At 41.5% G+C, this 15,856-nt stretch overlaps 2 protein-coding genes across 2 annotated transcripts in view; both read right to left on the minus strand.

Annotated features, from left to right (window-relative positions):
• The window catches only part of lmx1al (LIM homeobox transcription factor 1, alpha-like), a gene marked incomplete at both ends in the record, with an annotated part of 15,152 nt that extends 14,122 nt beyond the window's left edge, over nucleotides 1-1,030 (minus strand). Inside the window, one exon of the mRNA XM_079233788.1 lies at nucleotides 987-1,030. Coding sequence (XP_079089914.1) covers nucleotides 987-1,030 — 44 coding nt within the window. The remainder of the gene's footprint in view (nucleotides 1-986) is intronic.
• Nucleotides 1,031-1,693: 663 nt separating this feature from the next.
• Nucleotides 1,694-15,747, minus strand: gmip (GEM interacting protein). Its single transcript, XM_079233590.1, has 20 exons — nucleotides 15,614-15,747; nucleotides 14,121-14,211; nucleotides 13,494-13,583; nucleotides 10,990-11,162; nucleotides 9,662-9,726; nucleotides 9,388-9,495; nucleotides 9,189-9,269; nucleotides 8,779-8,940; nucleotides 8,488-8,625; nucleotides 7,742-7,932; nucleotides 7,343-7,434; nucleotides 7,189-7,251; nucleotides 6,974-7,063; nucleotides 6,736-6,878; nucleotides 6,453-6,629; nucleotides 6,225-6,362; nucleotides 5,902-6,101; nucleotides 5,488-5,812; nucleotides 4,555-4,657; nucleotides 1,694-3,045 (listed from the first exon to the last, which is right to left on the minus strand). Exons 1-20 carry the CDS (start codon nucleotides 15,654-15,656, stop codon nucleotides 2,414-2,416), a joined length of 3,105 nt encoding a protein of 1,034 aa, XP_079089716.1. The 5' UTR covers nucleotides 15,657-15,747; the 3' UTR covers nucleotides 1,694-2,413.
• Nucleotides 15,748-15,856: the final 109 nt, after the last annotated feature.

The raw sequence follows: 15,856 nt of genomic DNA on the forward strand, positions 1-15,856 counted from the left end.
AGTATATGTTCCAATTTGATATTATTATTATGTTTAATGAAAAAACGTTGTAAGGAATCCAAATTTTCATAATAAGATTACTTTTGGGAGGCTTGGACATTTAGCCTGTAAAATCCACTAAATGCAGAATAGGCTAATACATATAAGGAAATTGTCCCATTGCCACACAAAATTAAGTAATGAAATAAAACAAAAGAATTATGTAAATACAGCTAATCTAATTTGATGTTTTTGCCTAATTGCGGCTTGAATACATTACTGACATATTTGTGTAATGCATCGACAATTACATGCTGAGATTAACAGCCTGACACTCTGATAATGATTACCGAAATAAAAATGTTGGGAAAAAACGTCATTAACTTTGCTGCAGGTCACCTGGAGCTTTAATTAAAGGAAACATGATTGCCATATGATATGAGGACCAGTAGGATCAATAAATCGGTCCATGAAGTTGATGTCAAAGCGCACTGGAAAGATTAACATTCAAAGTAGTACGATTTTCTATAGCAGAGGAAATCTGTTAGTTATGAAACTTAAGTTAAAAAGCCGTTGAAATGGCAGGACTACCTCGTGCTATGAAAAGAAAAAAGACAGAGAGTCTGTTTTGGTTCAACAACTGGCTGTGATTGCGCATAAAACAGCTGTGAACAAATGCCATAATTACATATTATCCACGATAAGCATCAGACAAAAGCTGAATCACCAAATGAAACCCAACCGGTAATACAATCGGTTCTCTTCTGTTTGTTTGGATTGCCAAACCAAATCCTTAGATCCTAATTTATCAGATAAAAAAGGTCACTGTGACTTCATTGTATTTTGTTTTTTAACCTGAGCATTTTTTTTTAAACACAAAATAATGTTGGATCCCCGCCAGCGTCGCTGTAGGAATCAAAGTCAGACATCAATTCAAGCAGCAACATTATTTGAAAATCACAAGTCAGCCTTCACTGACAACCTGTTCTTGAGTTACGGAATCCTACCTTGAGGTGAAACACACTCCTCCTGAAATCTCGGTTGGCAACATTAAACCTGGGGCAACTTTCGGCCAGTGAATGGACAGACGCGTTCATAGATCGTTCACCTGTCTCTCACAGTCCGGCGCGCATGTTACCTATACGGTAAAAATCCAAATACCATGATGACCCAAACTATTGTCTATTGTCTCTCCCGTTTTCTCCGCCAGTCGTGTGTGCGCTCTGACTTGTGCGTAAAAAGGCGCAGAGGGAGGAGATGGACAGACAAGGAGGGAGGGAGGGAGAAGGTGCGGGAGATGATGAGGGGAAGATGAGCGATGATGCAGCCTATTGATAACTCAGACAAGGATGATCTTTTGCATTTGTGTCCAAGGTTAGACGGAGACTTTTAAAGGGCGCAGTTGATACCGAGTGAGACATTAATCTCTCTCTCTCTCCACATGGTAAACAGGAATATATTGTTGCGCAAAAATGTTTATATGCCTAAACTGCCTGATTCTGGTGAAGTATTTTTGGAAAGGACAAAGACAAATGAAGATGAGAACAGAAACAGTCAACCGTAATTCCATCGAGACGTCAGAAAATGTTGCCTCACTTTAGACATTTTTACTCAAAACTGAAACAGGCCTATGGTTGAAAAAGGCTGATTTAGAAGGAGGAAAAGTGACATCTCAAAACATGCAATTAAAAATAATAGGTTTATTGCCCTCTATTGTGTCTGGCAGGTTTTCCTCCCACACTGGGAGGACACCGCCCCCCTGTGTCAGAACAGAAAAGGTGCAGGACACTAAGATGACATATCGGTGTTAAGATGTCTTCACTGTGACTCCAACGAAGGCATATATCTTATAGACATTCAAAAAGAACAACAAATATATAAATCGTATTAATCATATGTCAATATTATTATCTTAAAAATACAACACTCGAGGGCATTTGTATTTAGCTGCATTTCATTCTTGTTTGTTCAGGACCAAAACTAATACTTAAGTGCTATAGTTTGCATCACTCAACCTGCAACATCAAACCACCTGGTTGTTACATTCAAATACAGTAGAGATATTTCAAAATGGATAGATACGTGAGCCTCTCTCGTCTGGATACTAGATAGCTGGATGGTCAACAGATCAAACATCTTAAAGAGGATTAATAAGGCAGTGGCATCCAAGTAAGCATCAAGTCTGAACTTTTCAACTGTGTTTCCTTAAGAGTGACTCAAATAAGAGTTTGGAGCATTTCATGAATTTTTTAAAGACAGTTACATTTTGTGCATTGATACTGTATTGATATTGAAATATTACAGCATTTGAATAATACAAAACGGCATGAATCTTGATGGTGGTTACACACAATAAAGGAGATATACATTATTGTATATCTTCCAGCGTGTGTGAATGTATTTCAGTCGACTGTCTGGAGATTTCTATCTTCCCTCAGACAAACAGCTGCTCGTCCTTCCCTGAGTGGCTGCGCCTCAGCTTCAGGCCAGACAGGATCTTCTGTGCTGGTGAGGTCAGGTTGCGCTCAACAGGAAGTGCATTTGGGGATTGCCACAGAGCCGGACTCTGTCCAGCACTCTGTCTGTTGGACAGAATTAAGCTTTGAGTAGCTTGACTTCCAGATGGCAACTCCTGAGAAGACTCCTGTGTTGTACTGGATGATGTTGTGGTTACAACTGATGTAAACATTGAGTCCAGTCCCAGCATGTACTGGACAACCTCGCGCGGACTCAGTGGGACGTCCACTGTATTCTCTGCGGCAACGGTGGCCTGGTGGGGCTGGAGGGTGTTCTCAATGTGGACACCTAAGTTTTGGGAAAGTCTCTGTGTCCCGGGCTCTGGAGAAGAGCTGCGGCTGCTGTCAGCACTCCCTGCACATCCTCTTGCTGGGGCTGCAGCCTGCCTGGCTGCACAACCTGCATTGGGGAGTCGTATTCCTGGGTTATGCCGGTAATACTTCACAGGCTGTCTGGTGAAGCGATGGTGTGGCTGGGTCCCCAAATGTGAGTCCGGCTCCCCCATCGGCTCACCCTGAGGATCGCTCGATGCCCCTCTCATAGCCAAGACTGAGGCAGAAGAGGGAGAGCAAGCATGCAATTCATAAAAGTTATACAAACACAGCTTATTGATTAAGATAAACGTGGCTGCAGCATATTGTTTTCAGGAGGTTCAAACACAGAACCTTAACGTGGCAATATCTTGCAATATTTTGAATGAAAACTTCAATGGAAAGTTCACCCTAAAATCAAAAACTCATTTTTTTCCCTCTTACCTGTTGTTGGAATTATCAAAGTAGATTTTTTTTAGAATGAGTTGCCTGGTTTCGGAGATATTGGCCTTCTCTTGAATATAATGGGACTATATATCTCGACCGTGTTCTTGCGTAACACCTACTGCTACTACTACTATTATTATTATTATTATTATTAATAATTGCTATTACTATTGCCAATAGCATTACTTTTATTCTTATTATTATTCTACTATATCCACTGCTGCTGTTATTTTTGGTTGTTGAAACTTTTTCATCAAGCCTACTACTCTCATTATATGAATAATTTCATAATCATTTAATGTGCTGTAACTCTGCTATGTTGTTCATTCTGTACACATGACATCTATAGTACTTCTGTCCATCCGAGGAGAGGATCCTCCTCTGTTGCTCTCCCGAAGGTTTCTTCCTTCTTTCTCCCAGTTAAAGGTTTTTGGGGGAAGTTTTTCCTGTTCATATGAGGGCCACAGAGGATGTTGTATGTGTACAGATTGTAAAACCCTTTGTGGCAAATTTGTGATTTGGGGCTACACAAAATGAATTGAATTGAATATGCATGGCACTCGACTCATGGCACTCAAAGCGCGAGAAAAAAAGAGTCTCTTTCCAGAAATCATGACCCGGTAATTCACAGACATCCCAAGACCTGGTGCTGTTTCATTTAGGAACAATGGTTGAAAGAAAATAGTCATGATTTCTAAGTTCAAAACTAATTCTACTAGTCTGTATTTGAGGTTGATATACAGTATGTGTTTGATTGTGAATAGAAGCTTTAAAGCTGCTTGGTTTTGTGGCCACAAAGAAGAAAGCACCGAAGAGCGACAGTAAGAGCAAAGCAAGCGAAGAAGTGAGAAAACCTCAGACTCAGCGAGGTAATCTGACTCCCCCAGTTTTACAGATGACTACGTCAGTGAAAAATAAGTCTTATTTCTATGAATAACTTGAGGAAACATATAAAGTGAGAAAAAAACTGAACAACACACCCTTGAGGCACTCTGCACCCACTTTATATTCGGTTTAGGAAGATGCTGAGTAACCGTAAGCTAGAACAAATCCCCTGTCTGTGAGAAATAAAGTAAACAACCAGATCTCCAGAAGGATTAATTAAAACATGTCCTCAAGCAGCAAACATACAAGATGACATTCTGATCTATAACTCACAGCAACAGCAACAGCACAGCAACAACTAAAAAAAACAACATCTACAAACTACATAACACCAACACTATGAATTAAATTATATAATTATCTTGTTCACCTGTCCTTGTCAGGCATTGCTGCTCTATTACTACGTCCCGCCTACCTGCTCTCTCATTGGCTTCAGGGCTGAGCTGGTCCACCGCCTCATTGGATGAAGACTTGTCAGATATATAACCCTCGCTTGACTCTCTCTTGATTGTTCGACTCTGTTGGAATGACACAAGTTGAGTGGTGGATTTCTGCTAGTGTTTACAGACCACGTCAAAACTTGAAGCATAACAGGACGGCCCATAATTATTACTCGATGATTCAGACTCTTTTATATTAGGAATCCTTTAAACAATTTTAAATTATGAGATTATAGCCGCTATTTTTCACCTATTAAAGTCACCTGTAGGACAGATCATTGTGTTTCTAATCCACTTGGTAAATGTCCACAGAGGGATGAATTATTTTCTGTTTATAAGCAATAGAAGTGAAATGTTGACTCCACATAGTATTGGCAGACTTGGCAGAATGCTATAGAAGACCAGAGAGCAGAAGAAATGCAGTACCAGCAGCAGTACCACCAGTACCACCAGTACCACCACCAGCAGTACCGGCAGCAGTACCAGCAGTACCACCACCAGTAGTACCAGTAGCAGCAGTACCAGCAGCCGCAGTACCAGCAGCAGTATAAATAGTACCACCACCAGCAGCAGCACCAGCAGTACCACCATTACCACTAGCCGCATCAGCAGCAGCAGCAGCAGCAGCAGTACCACCAGCAGCAGTAGCATGCTAATCCTGACAGAATGAACATGAGGTTAAGGTGACAGGTGGTAAGGTGTAAATTAAGTAAATTAATCAGGAAAAGTAGTTGAGGCACAAACTCACTATAACCGATGTGAATGCCAAGCAACTGCTTCTGATTCTTTATAAACTGTAGTAGCAGTTGGTTTACTTTTGAGGCCAATAAAAATCCTACACACTCAAATACAGCAGCAAACACTAAAGTCTGGGCTTGAGCTGAATGTTTTGTCATTGCTGTACTTACTTCTAGTGAGTGTGGCCGCTCTCTGGAGGAGGTTTCATGTTCCGAACTGGTGTAAACTTCCCCATCAGGGTCACAGGAGGCCCTGGGAGGGGTGGCTGGGAGAGGTGCAGTGGGGGCTGGGGGAGGAGGCGTACTGGGTCTCCGATGAACACCAAACACCTTGTCATGGTGTGTGATGAGGAACTCAACAAGTACCGCCTGATAACTGGTTTCCAGCAGGGCAATCATTGACATGTCCGTAGACACCAGAGGGCGCAATAGTGTTGGCCCAAACACGATACCCAAATTGCTCGCCGACATCTTGTTCTCGTAGTTCTCTGAAACTCTGTGAAGAGAGAGCGCAGACACATTCAAGAGTCATGTTAATTCTTGATGAATCTACTGGGAGGGTCTGTAACCCTGCTGCATGCTCACATTTGCAGGTGAGACATCATGTGCTGCAGGGTGCTGTAGCAATATGGAGGGAGTTTCTGTAGTAGCTTTTGCAGGCTGAGCATGATGTCCATTGTCTCGTTAGTGTCTGGTGTCGGCTCCTTTTCATTCAGGTGCTGAATGGTCTTTCCCACCATGATGAAATTATTGTACAGGTCAAAGGTTAGTAAGGGCTCAGGGAGCTGGAAGAGAGTGAGGAATAGAAAGGTTACTCACTGAGATCAGAGAGAAAAGCTATGACACTAACATCTCTTATAATCAGCCTCATTCATTCAGAGACGTTCACTTGGCAATGACTCCTGTACCTCCTTGAAGAAGTGCTTAAGGACCGAGGTGATGTCATGCGGGGAAAGGTCAGAGAGGTCCATCTGCTCCTTCTGTATCTCGAAGGCCTGACAGAGCTTCTGGATGCGGGGCTTGGACCCACTCACACGATACACCCCCTCAGAGAAAAACACAAGGAGAAAATTGTTAAAAAAAACACTTAATTGTCTTTATTCTACATTGCCCGGCATTGTGATGGTAAATAATACCTGCACCGAGAGAGCTCGGCTCTCAATCTCAGACGTGCAGAGCATCACCACAAAGGGCACATCGTCTGGCCCGTCACGAGACAGCAGAGAGAGGTCCACTCCGAACACGGTCCCCTTCCGGTGCTCGCACTCTAGCTGACACACCTCCATGCACTTCCTGTGCAAAGCCAGCCCGCACTAAAGGTGGGACAGGACCGAGGACATTAACAATCTTGCTCAGAACCATTTACGTTCTGCTGTTCTTCTAAAGATGCCGTGGCTGTAAATATCTCCTATTTCGTACCTCCTCACATTCAACCCCATTGACAACAATGTAGTTTTCACACTGCTTGCATTTGACCATCTTGCTCTTCATCTTCCTGAGTCGGTGTGTAAGCGCCGCTCGGGAAAGCGTGCGCACTTTGACCGGCTGACCATCAAGGCATTCTGTAGGTAAAGGGAGAGGGAGAGTATAGAATGATGTAGTATAATTCCCATGGCATGGATTTGGGTTATAGAGGTCTAAAAAGGGAAAAACAAACCTGATTCTGACGCCACATCTCGTTCGTCCATGTCGTCTGATGACATTGTCAAAGTGGATGCGGTTTTAGGCAGCCTCCTATTAGTGTGGGCTTCAATTATGCATTGCCGTAGAACAGAGACACAGTAGAGGGGAAAGGAAACATGTTCATAATTGAAATGTTGTCATATGCATGTGGAAGTAAAGTTACAAAAACAAATGCAAGGTTGTGCTTACCGGGGCTGGACAGAGATTCTAAACTGCCTCCAAAACTCTCAATGTCATTGCAACCTGTTCTTCCTTAAGTGCACCAAAACACAAAAGAAAACAAAAGAATGTAATTAAAGCACATCATTTATTGAATCATGGTGCAATCATGGGGAGTCCTTACTGCCATCGCTGTGTCGCCTGGAAGGGCTATCATCTGTCATAGGGGAAGAGTCCTGCAGAGCGCTGACAGGGTAGCTGGTTTTTCGCTTGTTCCTTATAAATAAAAATAATTGTGACAATCATTTGAATGAATAAAGTATAGAAAGCAGAAGTGCATGGATATAAAGTTATTTTTTCTGCTTTTATCCCACTTGAAATTCATGAACTATTTAATTAAGAGTTGCGCACACATAAACATCTACAGTGTCCAGAGTTTTTCTTTCTGACACATTTTCATAAATAATTACCTTCTTGTTTTGACTTATTAAGTTTAATTGCAGGCCTTAAACACATACATTATGCTTCTATTAAAAAGCTACATATACAATAACAGCAGAGACAGTCAGTAAGTTTGGCATACCCTTTGCCCTGAGGAGCATACTCCTGGAAGGTAAAGATTTGGAGAGGTTGTTCAGGGCGACGCTTGCTGAGGATGTAGAGCCTGTAGGGCTCGCCAGGCTCCAGTGACCTGCACGTCAACTCCAGGTTGTGATAGCCGAGGGGGATGGGCTCGGTCTGCTGCCGCTGGTAGTAAAACATGTTGACTGTGGCCTGATGCAGAGAGGAGACGAGCTAATTTATCAACAAACAGCTGCACAAGTGTAATAAATGTCAGAGTACTGCTTTGCGTATCGATCTTCATCATTGTTGGGAAAGTGTTAACCTCAACACAAAAGAGAAAGGCTGTTTTTACTAAAAGTAAATGATGTGTAGAAATTCTACAAGAGTAATTAATTTGTTTGTGACTAACAATAAAGCACTGCTTGAGTAGATACATTCAAACAACTGAATGCTTGTATTGGTGCAGACGTGGGGGTTGAGACATGGTTTACTTTCATCTAATAACAAATATGTGTCATTTTATACAACTTTTCTTTCAAAACCAGTATTTTAAATTAATGCTGCTATAAATGTTTACATAGTGGCCCAAGTCATTACTGTTTACTTTGTGACTAAAATAAATGCATGACGTTACGACTTCATGTTCTATGTTTGTACCATAACCACGTTTAATCGTTTATACATAGAAACTGCTGCAGTCAATACCCAATCTAGAAACAAGCTGACAGGAAGACAGATGCTTAGTTTCCTCAATTTTATACCAACCTCCTTGAGGACATTGTCTCCCTGACAGATGAGCTTTCGAATGTGGGAAATAATTCTCTCTTTGACCTTTACTAACTCATCCTGGCGGATCTTGGCGTCAGTCACACAATGTCTGTACAGAAGCTCTGTCTCCATCACCTGGAGGAGACAGAGAGAAGACCTGATATTTGCTAAACGTCATAAACACACTATGAGCAAAAATATAATATCCAGTATTATTTCTGTGGTAAAATAAACTCAAACTACATATCTGCATATTATATTAATGTAGTGCATTAAGGAGACATTCACCTTAGTCTGGGCTTCATCTTTGGACTTCCGCCTCTTATCCAGTGTTTTGAATCCAGCTGTGTCGTCTACAGCTTTAGCAGAAACTGCTTTAGCCTTTTCCAGCTCATCACAGCGCTGGAAGTACTGCTGACGAGCCTTTTTAAAAGCCGTCACTGCTTCGTTCTGAAAACACGCGAGGGAGACGCACAGAGGAAAAATGTGTGAGTTATGTGCAGTCTAATATATTTTCAGCAGAAAGCCACAAGGTCACAATAGACTGATACGTTTCTCACAGAGGGAAATATGTTTGCTTTAGATGCTTATTCAGGCAGCCAGACTGTTGGGATGTCTTGAAGTTGAGTAAATTCGTTTTGACAGTGTAATAAACTGAGCACAACTTCAGACATAAACAAGATTCCTAATTCACTTACCATCCTCCTTTGTTCTCTTGCCCACTGCTCCTTAAACTCCCTGCGCCACTTGTCGATCTCATTCTTCTTGGCAGCCAAGGCCTTTGGGACAGAGATACTGAATTAAACAAAGAGTCGTGGCAACATATACCCGCCTCGAAAAGACAGAGAGAATTGGCTCAAACTCAAACTTGTTGTACGTGTGTGTGGACGGCCATACTTGGTGACAGCGGCTTTGTAGCAGTTCTGACGTCTTTCTAGAAGTGAGACTGTTCTTGATGTCTTGCTCTAGCGCCATTGTGTGGATGTACTGCAGGGGCATCATCTCCTTCAAAGGCAAGGACAACTTTAGACAGCTTTCCTATAGTACATACAGCTAAGAGAGTTAAAATGTTACAAACACAACTGTATTGTAGGAATACATGTCAGTAGTAAGACATTGTGGTCATCATAAAGCATTTTCTCTGGTAGACATGCAATAAACACAGCTGTACCTGCTGCCCCACATTGATTTTTGCTCCTTCAGCTGTCTTGATTACATTTTTGGCAAACTCTTGTTCTGTCAACAAAGAAACATGTTTTTATCATCTTAAATTACTCACAAGATATAATACATCAAGACAAGACAAGTAGAATTGGACAGTTGACTGAAAAAAGTTGATTGATTACTGCTATTAGTGTGTGGCCTTGATATGATTTTGGTTCAGCTCAGTGATCTAACTCTCACTATTTACTAAAAGCTCATCAAACCTCCTGAGCTGGTCGTTCATTTTGACCTCATCAGTGGAACTGATTTACTGAATAACAGCTTTGGTCTCTTTTGACACAAGCAAGAACTACAAAAGGATTCTTTTGATCTGGCTGTTTTAAAATGGACACCATACTGTTGCTATTAGGGATCTCACAGTGTTGCTCTAATATGTGTAATCCACAGCACTTTGGGCTGAGCTCCACCCAGTGTTACTCATCTGTTGCTATTGCCTAACAAGGTGCTCACACAGCTGAGCAGGACTCCTGTTTTGTTTGATGCCAATCGACTTTCATGCTAAGCATCTCAGTGTGGACACCGGGCACCTGTGCAGGCTGAAACGAGGATAATCAGTGTCTATGGACTCCAAATACACCCCGTCTCCTTTATTTACCTGCTCTGCCCTGTTAATCTGCCCTTTAATCCTTTCTCTCCCTCTGTGTACTGTGTGTAGTTCACCGAGGTTACTGCACCACCCATAGGCGCCCTCACAGAGGGAAATAATACAGACAGACCACATTATTGCAGGTTACAACATGGTGTTTTACCACACAAATCAACCCTCTCACAAGCACAAAGCATTGGCTCTTTTTTGATGGATAATATAAAGCAAGGTTCTGCTTGCTGACGACTGTCGTAATGTCTATATATATATCAGACTTTTCGAGGAATACGTGGGTGTCTTGAGCTCATGTTGCTAGTGCTAATTATAGTTCCAAATTGAATCAACACACAACAGCTCTTCCTCTATAAGAAAGTATTATTAAAAAGTAGCAGGACTCATACAAAAGGATAAAAAGCCAACACTTAAAACAACTAAATGATGATACTTTCTATAACAAGTGACAGCATAGTGCAAACGAGGATTTTCATGCACTGCATTCCTGTTTTAGAGGCAGTATATATTTGCATTTTATACTCACTGCATCACATTTGTTTTTGTGTGCAGTTTGTATTCAAATGTATTAACATGATAGGCACAGATGCTTTTTGATAGAGTTACCACAGATATGTTATCACAATCATTTGAATGTCACGCTACTGCTTCCTTTTCTCAGAAGCATGTGCACTTACCCAAGCTGATTCTCTTCTCCATCCATGCCAGGAGGTCTTTGGCGTAGCGGCACCACATCTTAGTGTACTGCAGCGCCGTCTCCACTCCATCATCACACCGACAAAGGGCCAGGTCCGCTTCCTGGGCTGTGAGGGAGTACATCAGCATCACTTCAGGCTCCGCACACTTGGAGCTGGACCCAGGGCTCACACAGTGTCCATTGGGTTACACCCCACCGCTTGTCACTCCTGGAGGACTCCAACAGCCCCCAGCCTCAAAGAAACACCTGTCTACTCTAGAGTAGATCCTCAGACTCTTAGACTTTCTCAGACAATAAAAAGATTATTTTTTAAAAAGCAAAAATGTCCCATAAAAAAGGTCTACAAATCCAAAACAGAAAACATTGACTGCATATGGCAGATCATATAGCTGCATCATCAGAATACAGGTCCTGTGGTTTCCAGTAGGTTTCAGCACATTCAGCGTATCTCTTACATGAAAGCACAATGTCTACTGTTGTTTGTTGGCAAAAAACTTGTTAATCAAGCTCAAGTCTTACAGTAGACACACAAGGGATGTGACCTGAGAGAGGAAGGTGTCTATGAACCCAAGACAAACAGCTTTAGCTAAATAACTTCCCTCCTCTGCCCTCTTCCTCTCTCTGCCTGGCCCCTCCCTCTCACACCTGTTCACTTCTAGTCAGCTACAAAGAGACAAGCCGAGTCACCAACGCCACTCAGTACCAGTCCACAGTATCTCTGTCATGTCAAAGCTCCACTGTGGTCAGGCCGGCAGGGCGTTGATATGACAACCACTGTGGTTCTTCCTCCCTGCCGCAGTCTGACACAGGGCACACGATGTAAGCGTGACAATCACATGGTCACTCGCCCCACACAACTTTCTCTTTTCCTCTTTCTCTCCGTGTTCCACTTCACAACATTTCCAAAAAAAAGTAAAATATGTTAAAAGAGATCTTGATTTTCTCCTGCAGCCAAAGGTTAGAGCAACAGATGCACTCCAGGAACTTCTTCTGACGGTCCACGTTGCTCATCAAAGTATTCAGCTGTTTTTAACTGAGCAAGCATGCATTGCCAGAAAGAATGCAACGACTTCTCTTTCAAGTTCCTCACTCAGTCATGCATCTGATATTCTGGTCTGCTCTTTTGCACGGACGGCAAAATGCAAAAAATCCAAGCAGGGTGATCTTTTTTTCACTATATTCAAGCAAAATGTACAAGAAAGAACTGCCCATTCCAAAAGAAAGGTGGATTTGCAGGCAGATTGTGCACCAAGGTTGACCTCTCTTAGCCTTTCCTCTCTTTGGACTTTTAGAAATCGGCCTCCGAGCAGATTCTTTGCCCCTCCATGGCTGTGGCCTCCTGCATTTGGATTGGGGATTATCCTTGTCAGGTCCAGGTTTCAGAGTGACAGGCTTTAGGAGGAGCATCGAGTGAGGTTTACCTCCTGTTGTGTGACAGAGCGGGTGGTGGTTCATTTGTTCCCAACCAATGGAAACAAATGAAACCAGATTGCTAAAGAGCATGTTCCAGTAATGTACTTAGTGAGCATTGATCATCGTTTGATGTAATTATATGAAATGTACCCATACACAAATGATCTGGTATTATTGCAGATTGATAGCAGGAATTACATTTAACAGGATAATGCATCAGTGACCGCGTTCAACAGGGTTAGACAGGTTTGGACTTGAAGCCAAAAATGTTTCTACTTTTTTATGTCCACTGTGCTTTAAACACCATCTGTCTCTATAATTCCTAATCTCTTACTTTGTGCTGTGGCCTGTAGTTGGAGTCAAACTAAGGTTGGAGTACTTGGCACTAACAGTCTCGTCCTTTCTCCCATGTTTTAACAGTAATAGCCTGCTTAACTCAGACCACCTCCTTCTTTAGGTAGACCCCTCTGTCTTCTGCTTGTGTCTGAGGTAAAAACTGAGAGCAGCTGTCTCCTGCTTTAATCCCGTCCCTTTATCCTAATCTTGTTACAGCAGGGCAATTACATCTCATCTCTAATTTCGCTAAAGTTAAGATTGATGATAATATTCAATTAAATGTCACAACTGACATCATCACTCATGATCTGCTGTTGAGATAAGCTGGTAATCAAACCAGGGACCTTAACCCCAACAATAACTGTCTATTTCACAGACTGGTGAAAACATTCAGTGTAGGTGATTCCAAGTGTACAGTGTTACAGTTTATCTCAACTCCACACTGCCTTCGTTCATTTTACCAATCACACACATCATACCTGGTTGGTTTCCATCCACGTTGTTGGCCTCAGCACGATTCTGTTGACCAAAAGTATTTTCACAAAGACTTTTACTCTTGGCGTCACTGATCCCGCTCCTGATACAATTCAATCTACAGCATTCTGTAAGTGGTTACTTAAAACAATTAACACTTTTATGGTGTCAGTGAGATCAGTAATTTCAACAAGAAAAACAATACAAGTACCAGACATAAGTATTTATTGTATTAATTTTGAGTATTGATTCCTTACAGACACTTCTTGCTCTGTGAGATCTCCGCTTCCTGTGGAGATGGACTCTATGATGGACAGTGACTCAATGTCTGCGAGCAGATCCTCCCCGGAACTGAATATACAAATAATGTAGAGATGTGTGAGAGAAACATACACAAATAGCCATACCCAAAAAGGCTCAGGGTTTGTTGAGGAACATACTACAAGTGAACACTTACTGCCAGACAGATGTAGGAGACACACAGTTGCCTTATGCACATTTTAAGGTACATTTATTAACACACTTTTGCCAATTTACTTTTCCTGCACTTGTACTTTAATAGTCAATGCCACTTCACAGCAATGGTGATGAGGTTTGGGCGAATGTGCTATAAAGGAACCGTCTTCAGTGGTTGACACAAAGCTGGATTTAGAGCATGACATGATAAAGAATGCGTTGCCAGTGCATGCAATCATAATTGTGGCTTTGAATTGACAAATGGATCTGAACAGTTTCATCCTGTATGGTTTCCTATAGCATCTATGAATGACGCTTCACTAACCGCTGTGTTTTGTTCCGTCGCAGTATTAGGATCAAACCGAACAAGCTGCAGCAAGACAAGACAAACACTTAGTAGCACCGTTTCATTTGTATATATATAATACTTACGTAGAAATTAAAGATAAATCAAGATTATCAAAGTCTCTGAAGATTTCACTGTATCGCTTGGTTTCAGATTTATGATGTACCTTCTTCACATCTGTAATGAGAAATTGGAAAAGCTTAAATACATGAAGTACATGTTTTGTGTCATATACATAACACCATTGTGGACTTGAGATCCTGAAATGTGATCCTCACCATCAAACACAAGCTACACAGACCTTCTGAGACTATCTCTAACACGACACAATTATTATCTTTGTGAGAATTGTAAGGCCAAACAAGAGCCTTTAAAAGCCTGTATGAAGAAATAAAAGCAGCATTAAGTTCTGCATATGCAAACAGACTGCAGATCCCCACATTGTGTTTTCTTTCTTTTACAATGCCTCAAAACACACAGATAGGGTGGAATGAAGAATACGACAAGTAGCTCTGACCTTCTTTCTCGTGGTCCCTTGACATCTTGGGGATGTGGCTATTGAGGTGTGTATTATTTTACCTCTGCACTACAATAAACAACTTTATGCTCAACATAAAGCATTAGCTAAACGTCTCATGTACAACATAACACTGCACTTTGAGAGAAAACAAAAGAAATGAATTAAGATTGTGCAAAAAGAAGAAGAATAAGTAAGGTAACCAGACTTGGTTCCTATCCTGAAGTTATATCAAAGAGCATTTCCTTTTACACTTCTTAGAAAAACAGTTCTCGGACTGAATGTGAACTAAAATATAATGCGGAACAACATGTTGTGTTTTGATAATGAAGCTTCAGCCTTTTGGACTCCCGCTATGTAACGGATGTTTCTGACATGGATTTACACCAAATGAGAAAAAGCAGTCTCGCTCTCTCAGACACGTCTCCATTTTGGTAACCACATCCTGCTTGCAATTTGTGTCACGTCCCATAGTGAACATAGAGTTCTTGTTTTTCACACCAGCAATGTTTCAGTATGAAAGTGAGTAAAATTATTCTTAATCAGAGACAAATTCTTGAATGTTTTAGTTTGCTGCAATATATGTTTTACATTCATGAATTTACATTGCATTGTGAAAAGTTCCCGATGTTTCTAGGAATTTACGAGCATAATGCAAAACTTTCTACTTAGATGTGATTTCAACAACCGTCACACCAGTCTCACTGATGATCTTAAGTTAATGTTCAGCTCTGGGCTTTTTGCAAAGATTGAAGACAGCCGTAACTTGTTAAATACAAATACAGAAGTCACACAAAAAGACAGAACAAGAAATGTGTCAAAACAGTAACAGAGTTCAGGAAGTTCACCAATACTCCTTTGACAAGGATGCTCTACAGCATTAACAAAAGCATATCCAGGCACATTGTGCATACACCCACATACCAATACGTCTGTGATAATTGCAGCAAGTTTCAATTCAGCACGCAGCAAGAGAATATTCATCTATTTAAAAAAACTATCCTAGCAAGTAAGTAAGTGAATTGAAAGGCAACTCTTCCTCAACAAAAACTTTGTACTCACCTGTGACTTGAGAAAAATCCGCATTTTCCACTTGAGCTTCCATTTCTACACTATTACCACAGGAGCTGGACCCTACCAACACCACACACACATCATCTACCCTTAAGGTTCAGTTGAGGGGAGGCCGGAAATCTGCACGGCAATGTCTCCACACACTGACACACAAATCACAAGCATGCAGCGCTCAGCTTTCTGCCGTTTGTGCTCACAGAATGATCGTCCTCTGGTAGAGTGGAGGTTGGC

This window comes from Taurulus bubalis (genome assembly GCF_910589615.1).
Source record: "Taurulus bubalis genome assembly, chromosome: 17".
Lineage (NCBI taxonomy): Eukaryota > Metazoa > Chordata > Actinopteri > Perciformes > Cottidae > Taurulus > Taurulus bubalis.

Excerpts from the sequence above, each read along its gene's own strand:
- gmip (XM_079233590.1), bottom strand. The coding sequence starts at position 15,656 with ATGGAAGCTCAAGTGGAAAATGCGGATTTTTCTCAAGTCACAG. Across the intron at positions 13,584-14,120 it reads GATTTATCTTTAATTTCTAC|TTCCGGGGAGGATCTGCTCG; the intron begins GTAAGTATTATA and ends TTGTATATTCAG. Across the intron at positions 6,102-6,224 it reads TTAAGCACTTCTTCAAGGAG|CTCCCTGAGCCCTTACTAAC; the intron begins GTACAGGAGTCA and ends ACTCTCTTCCAG.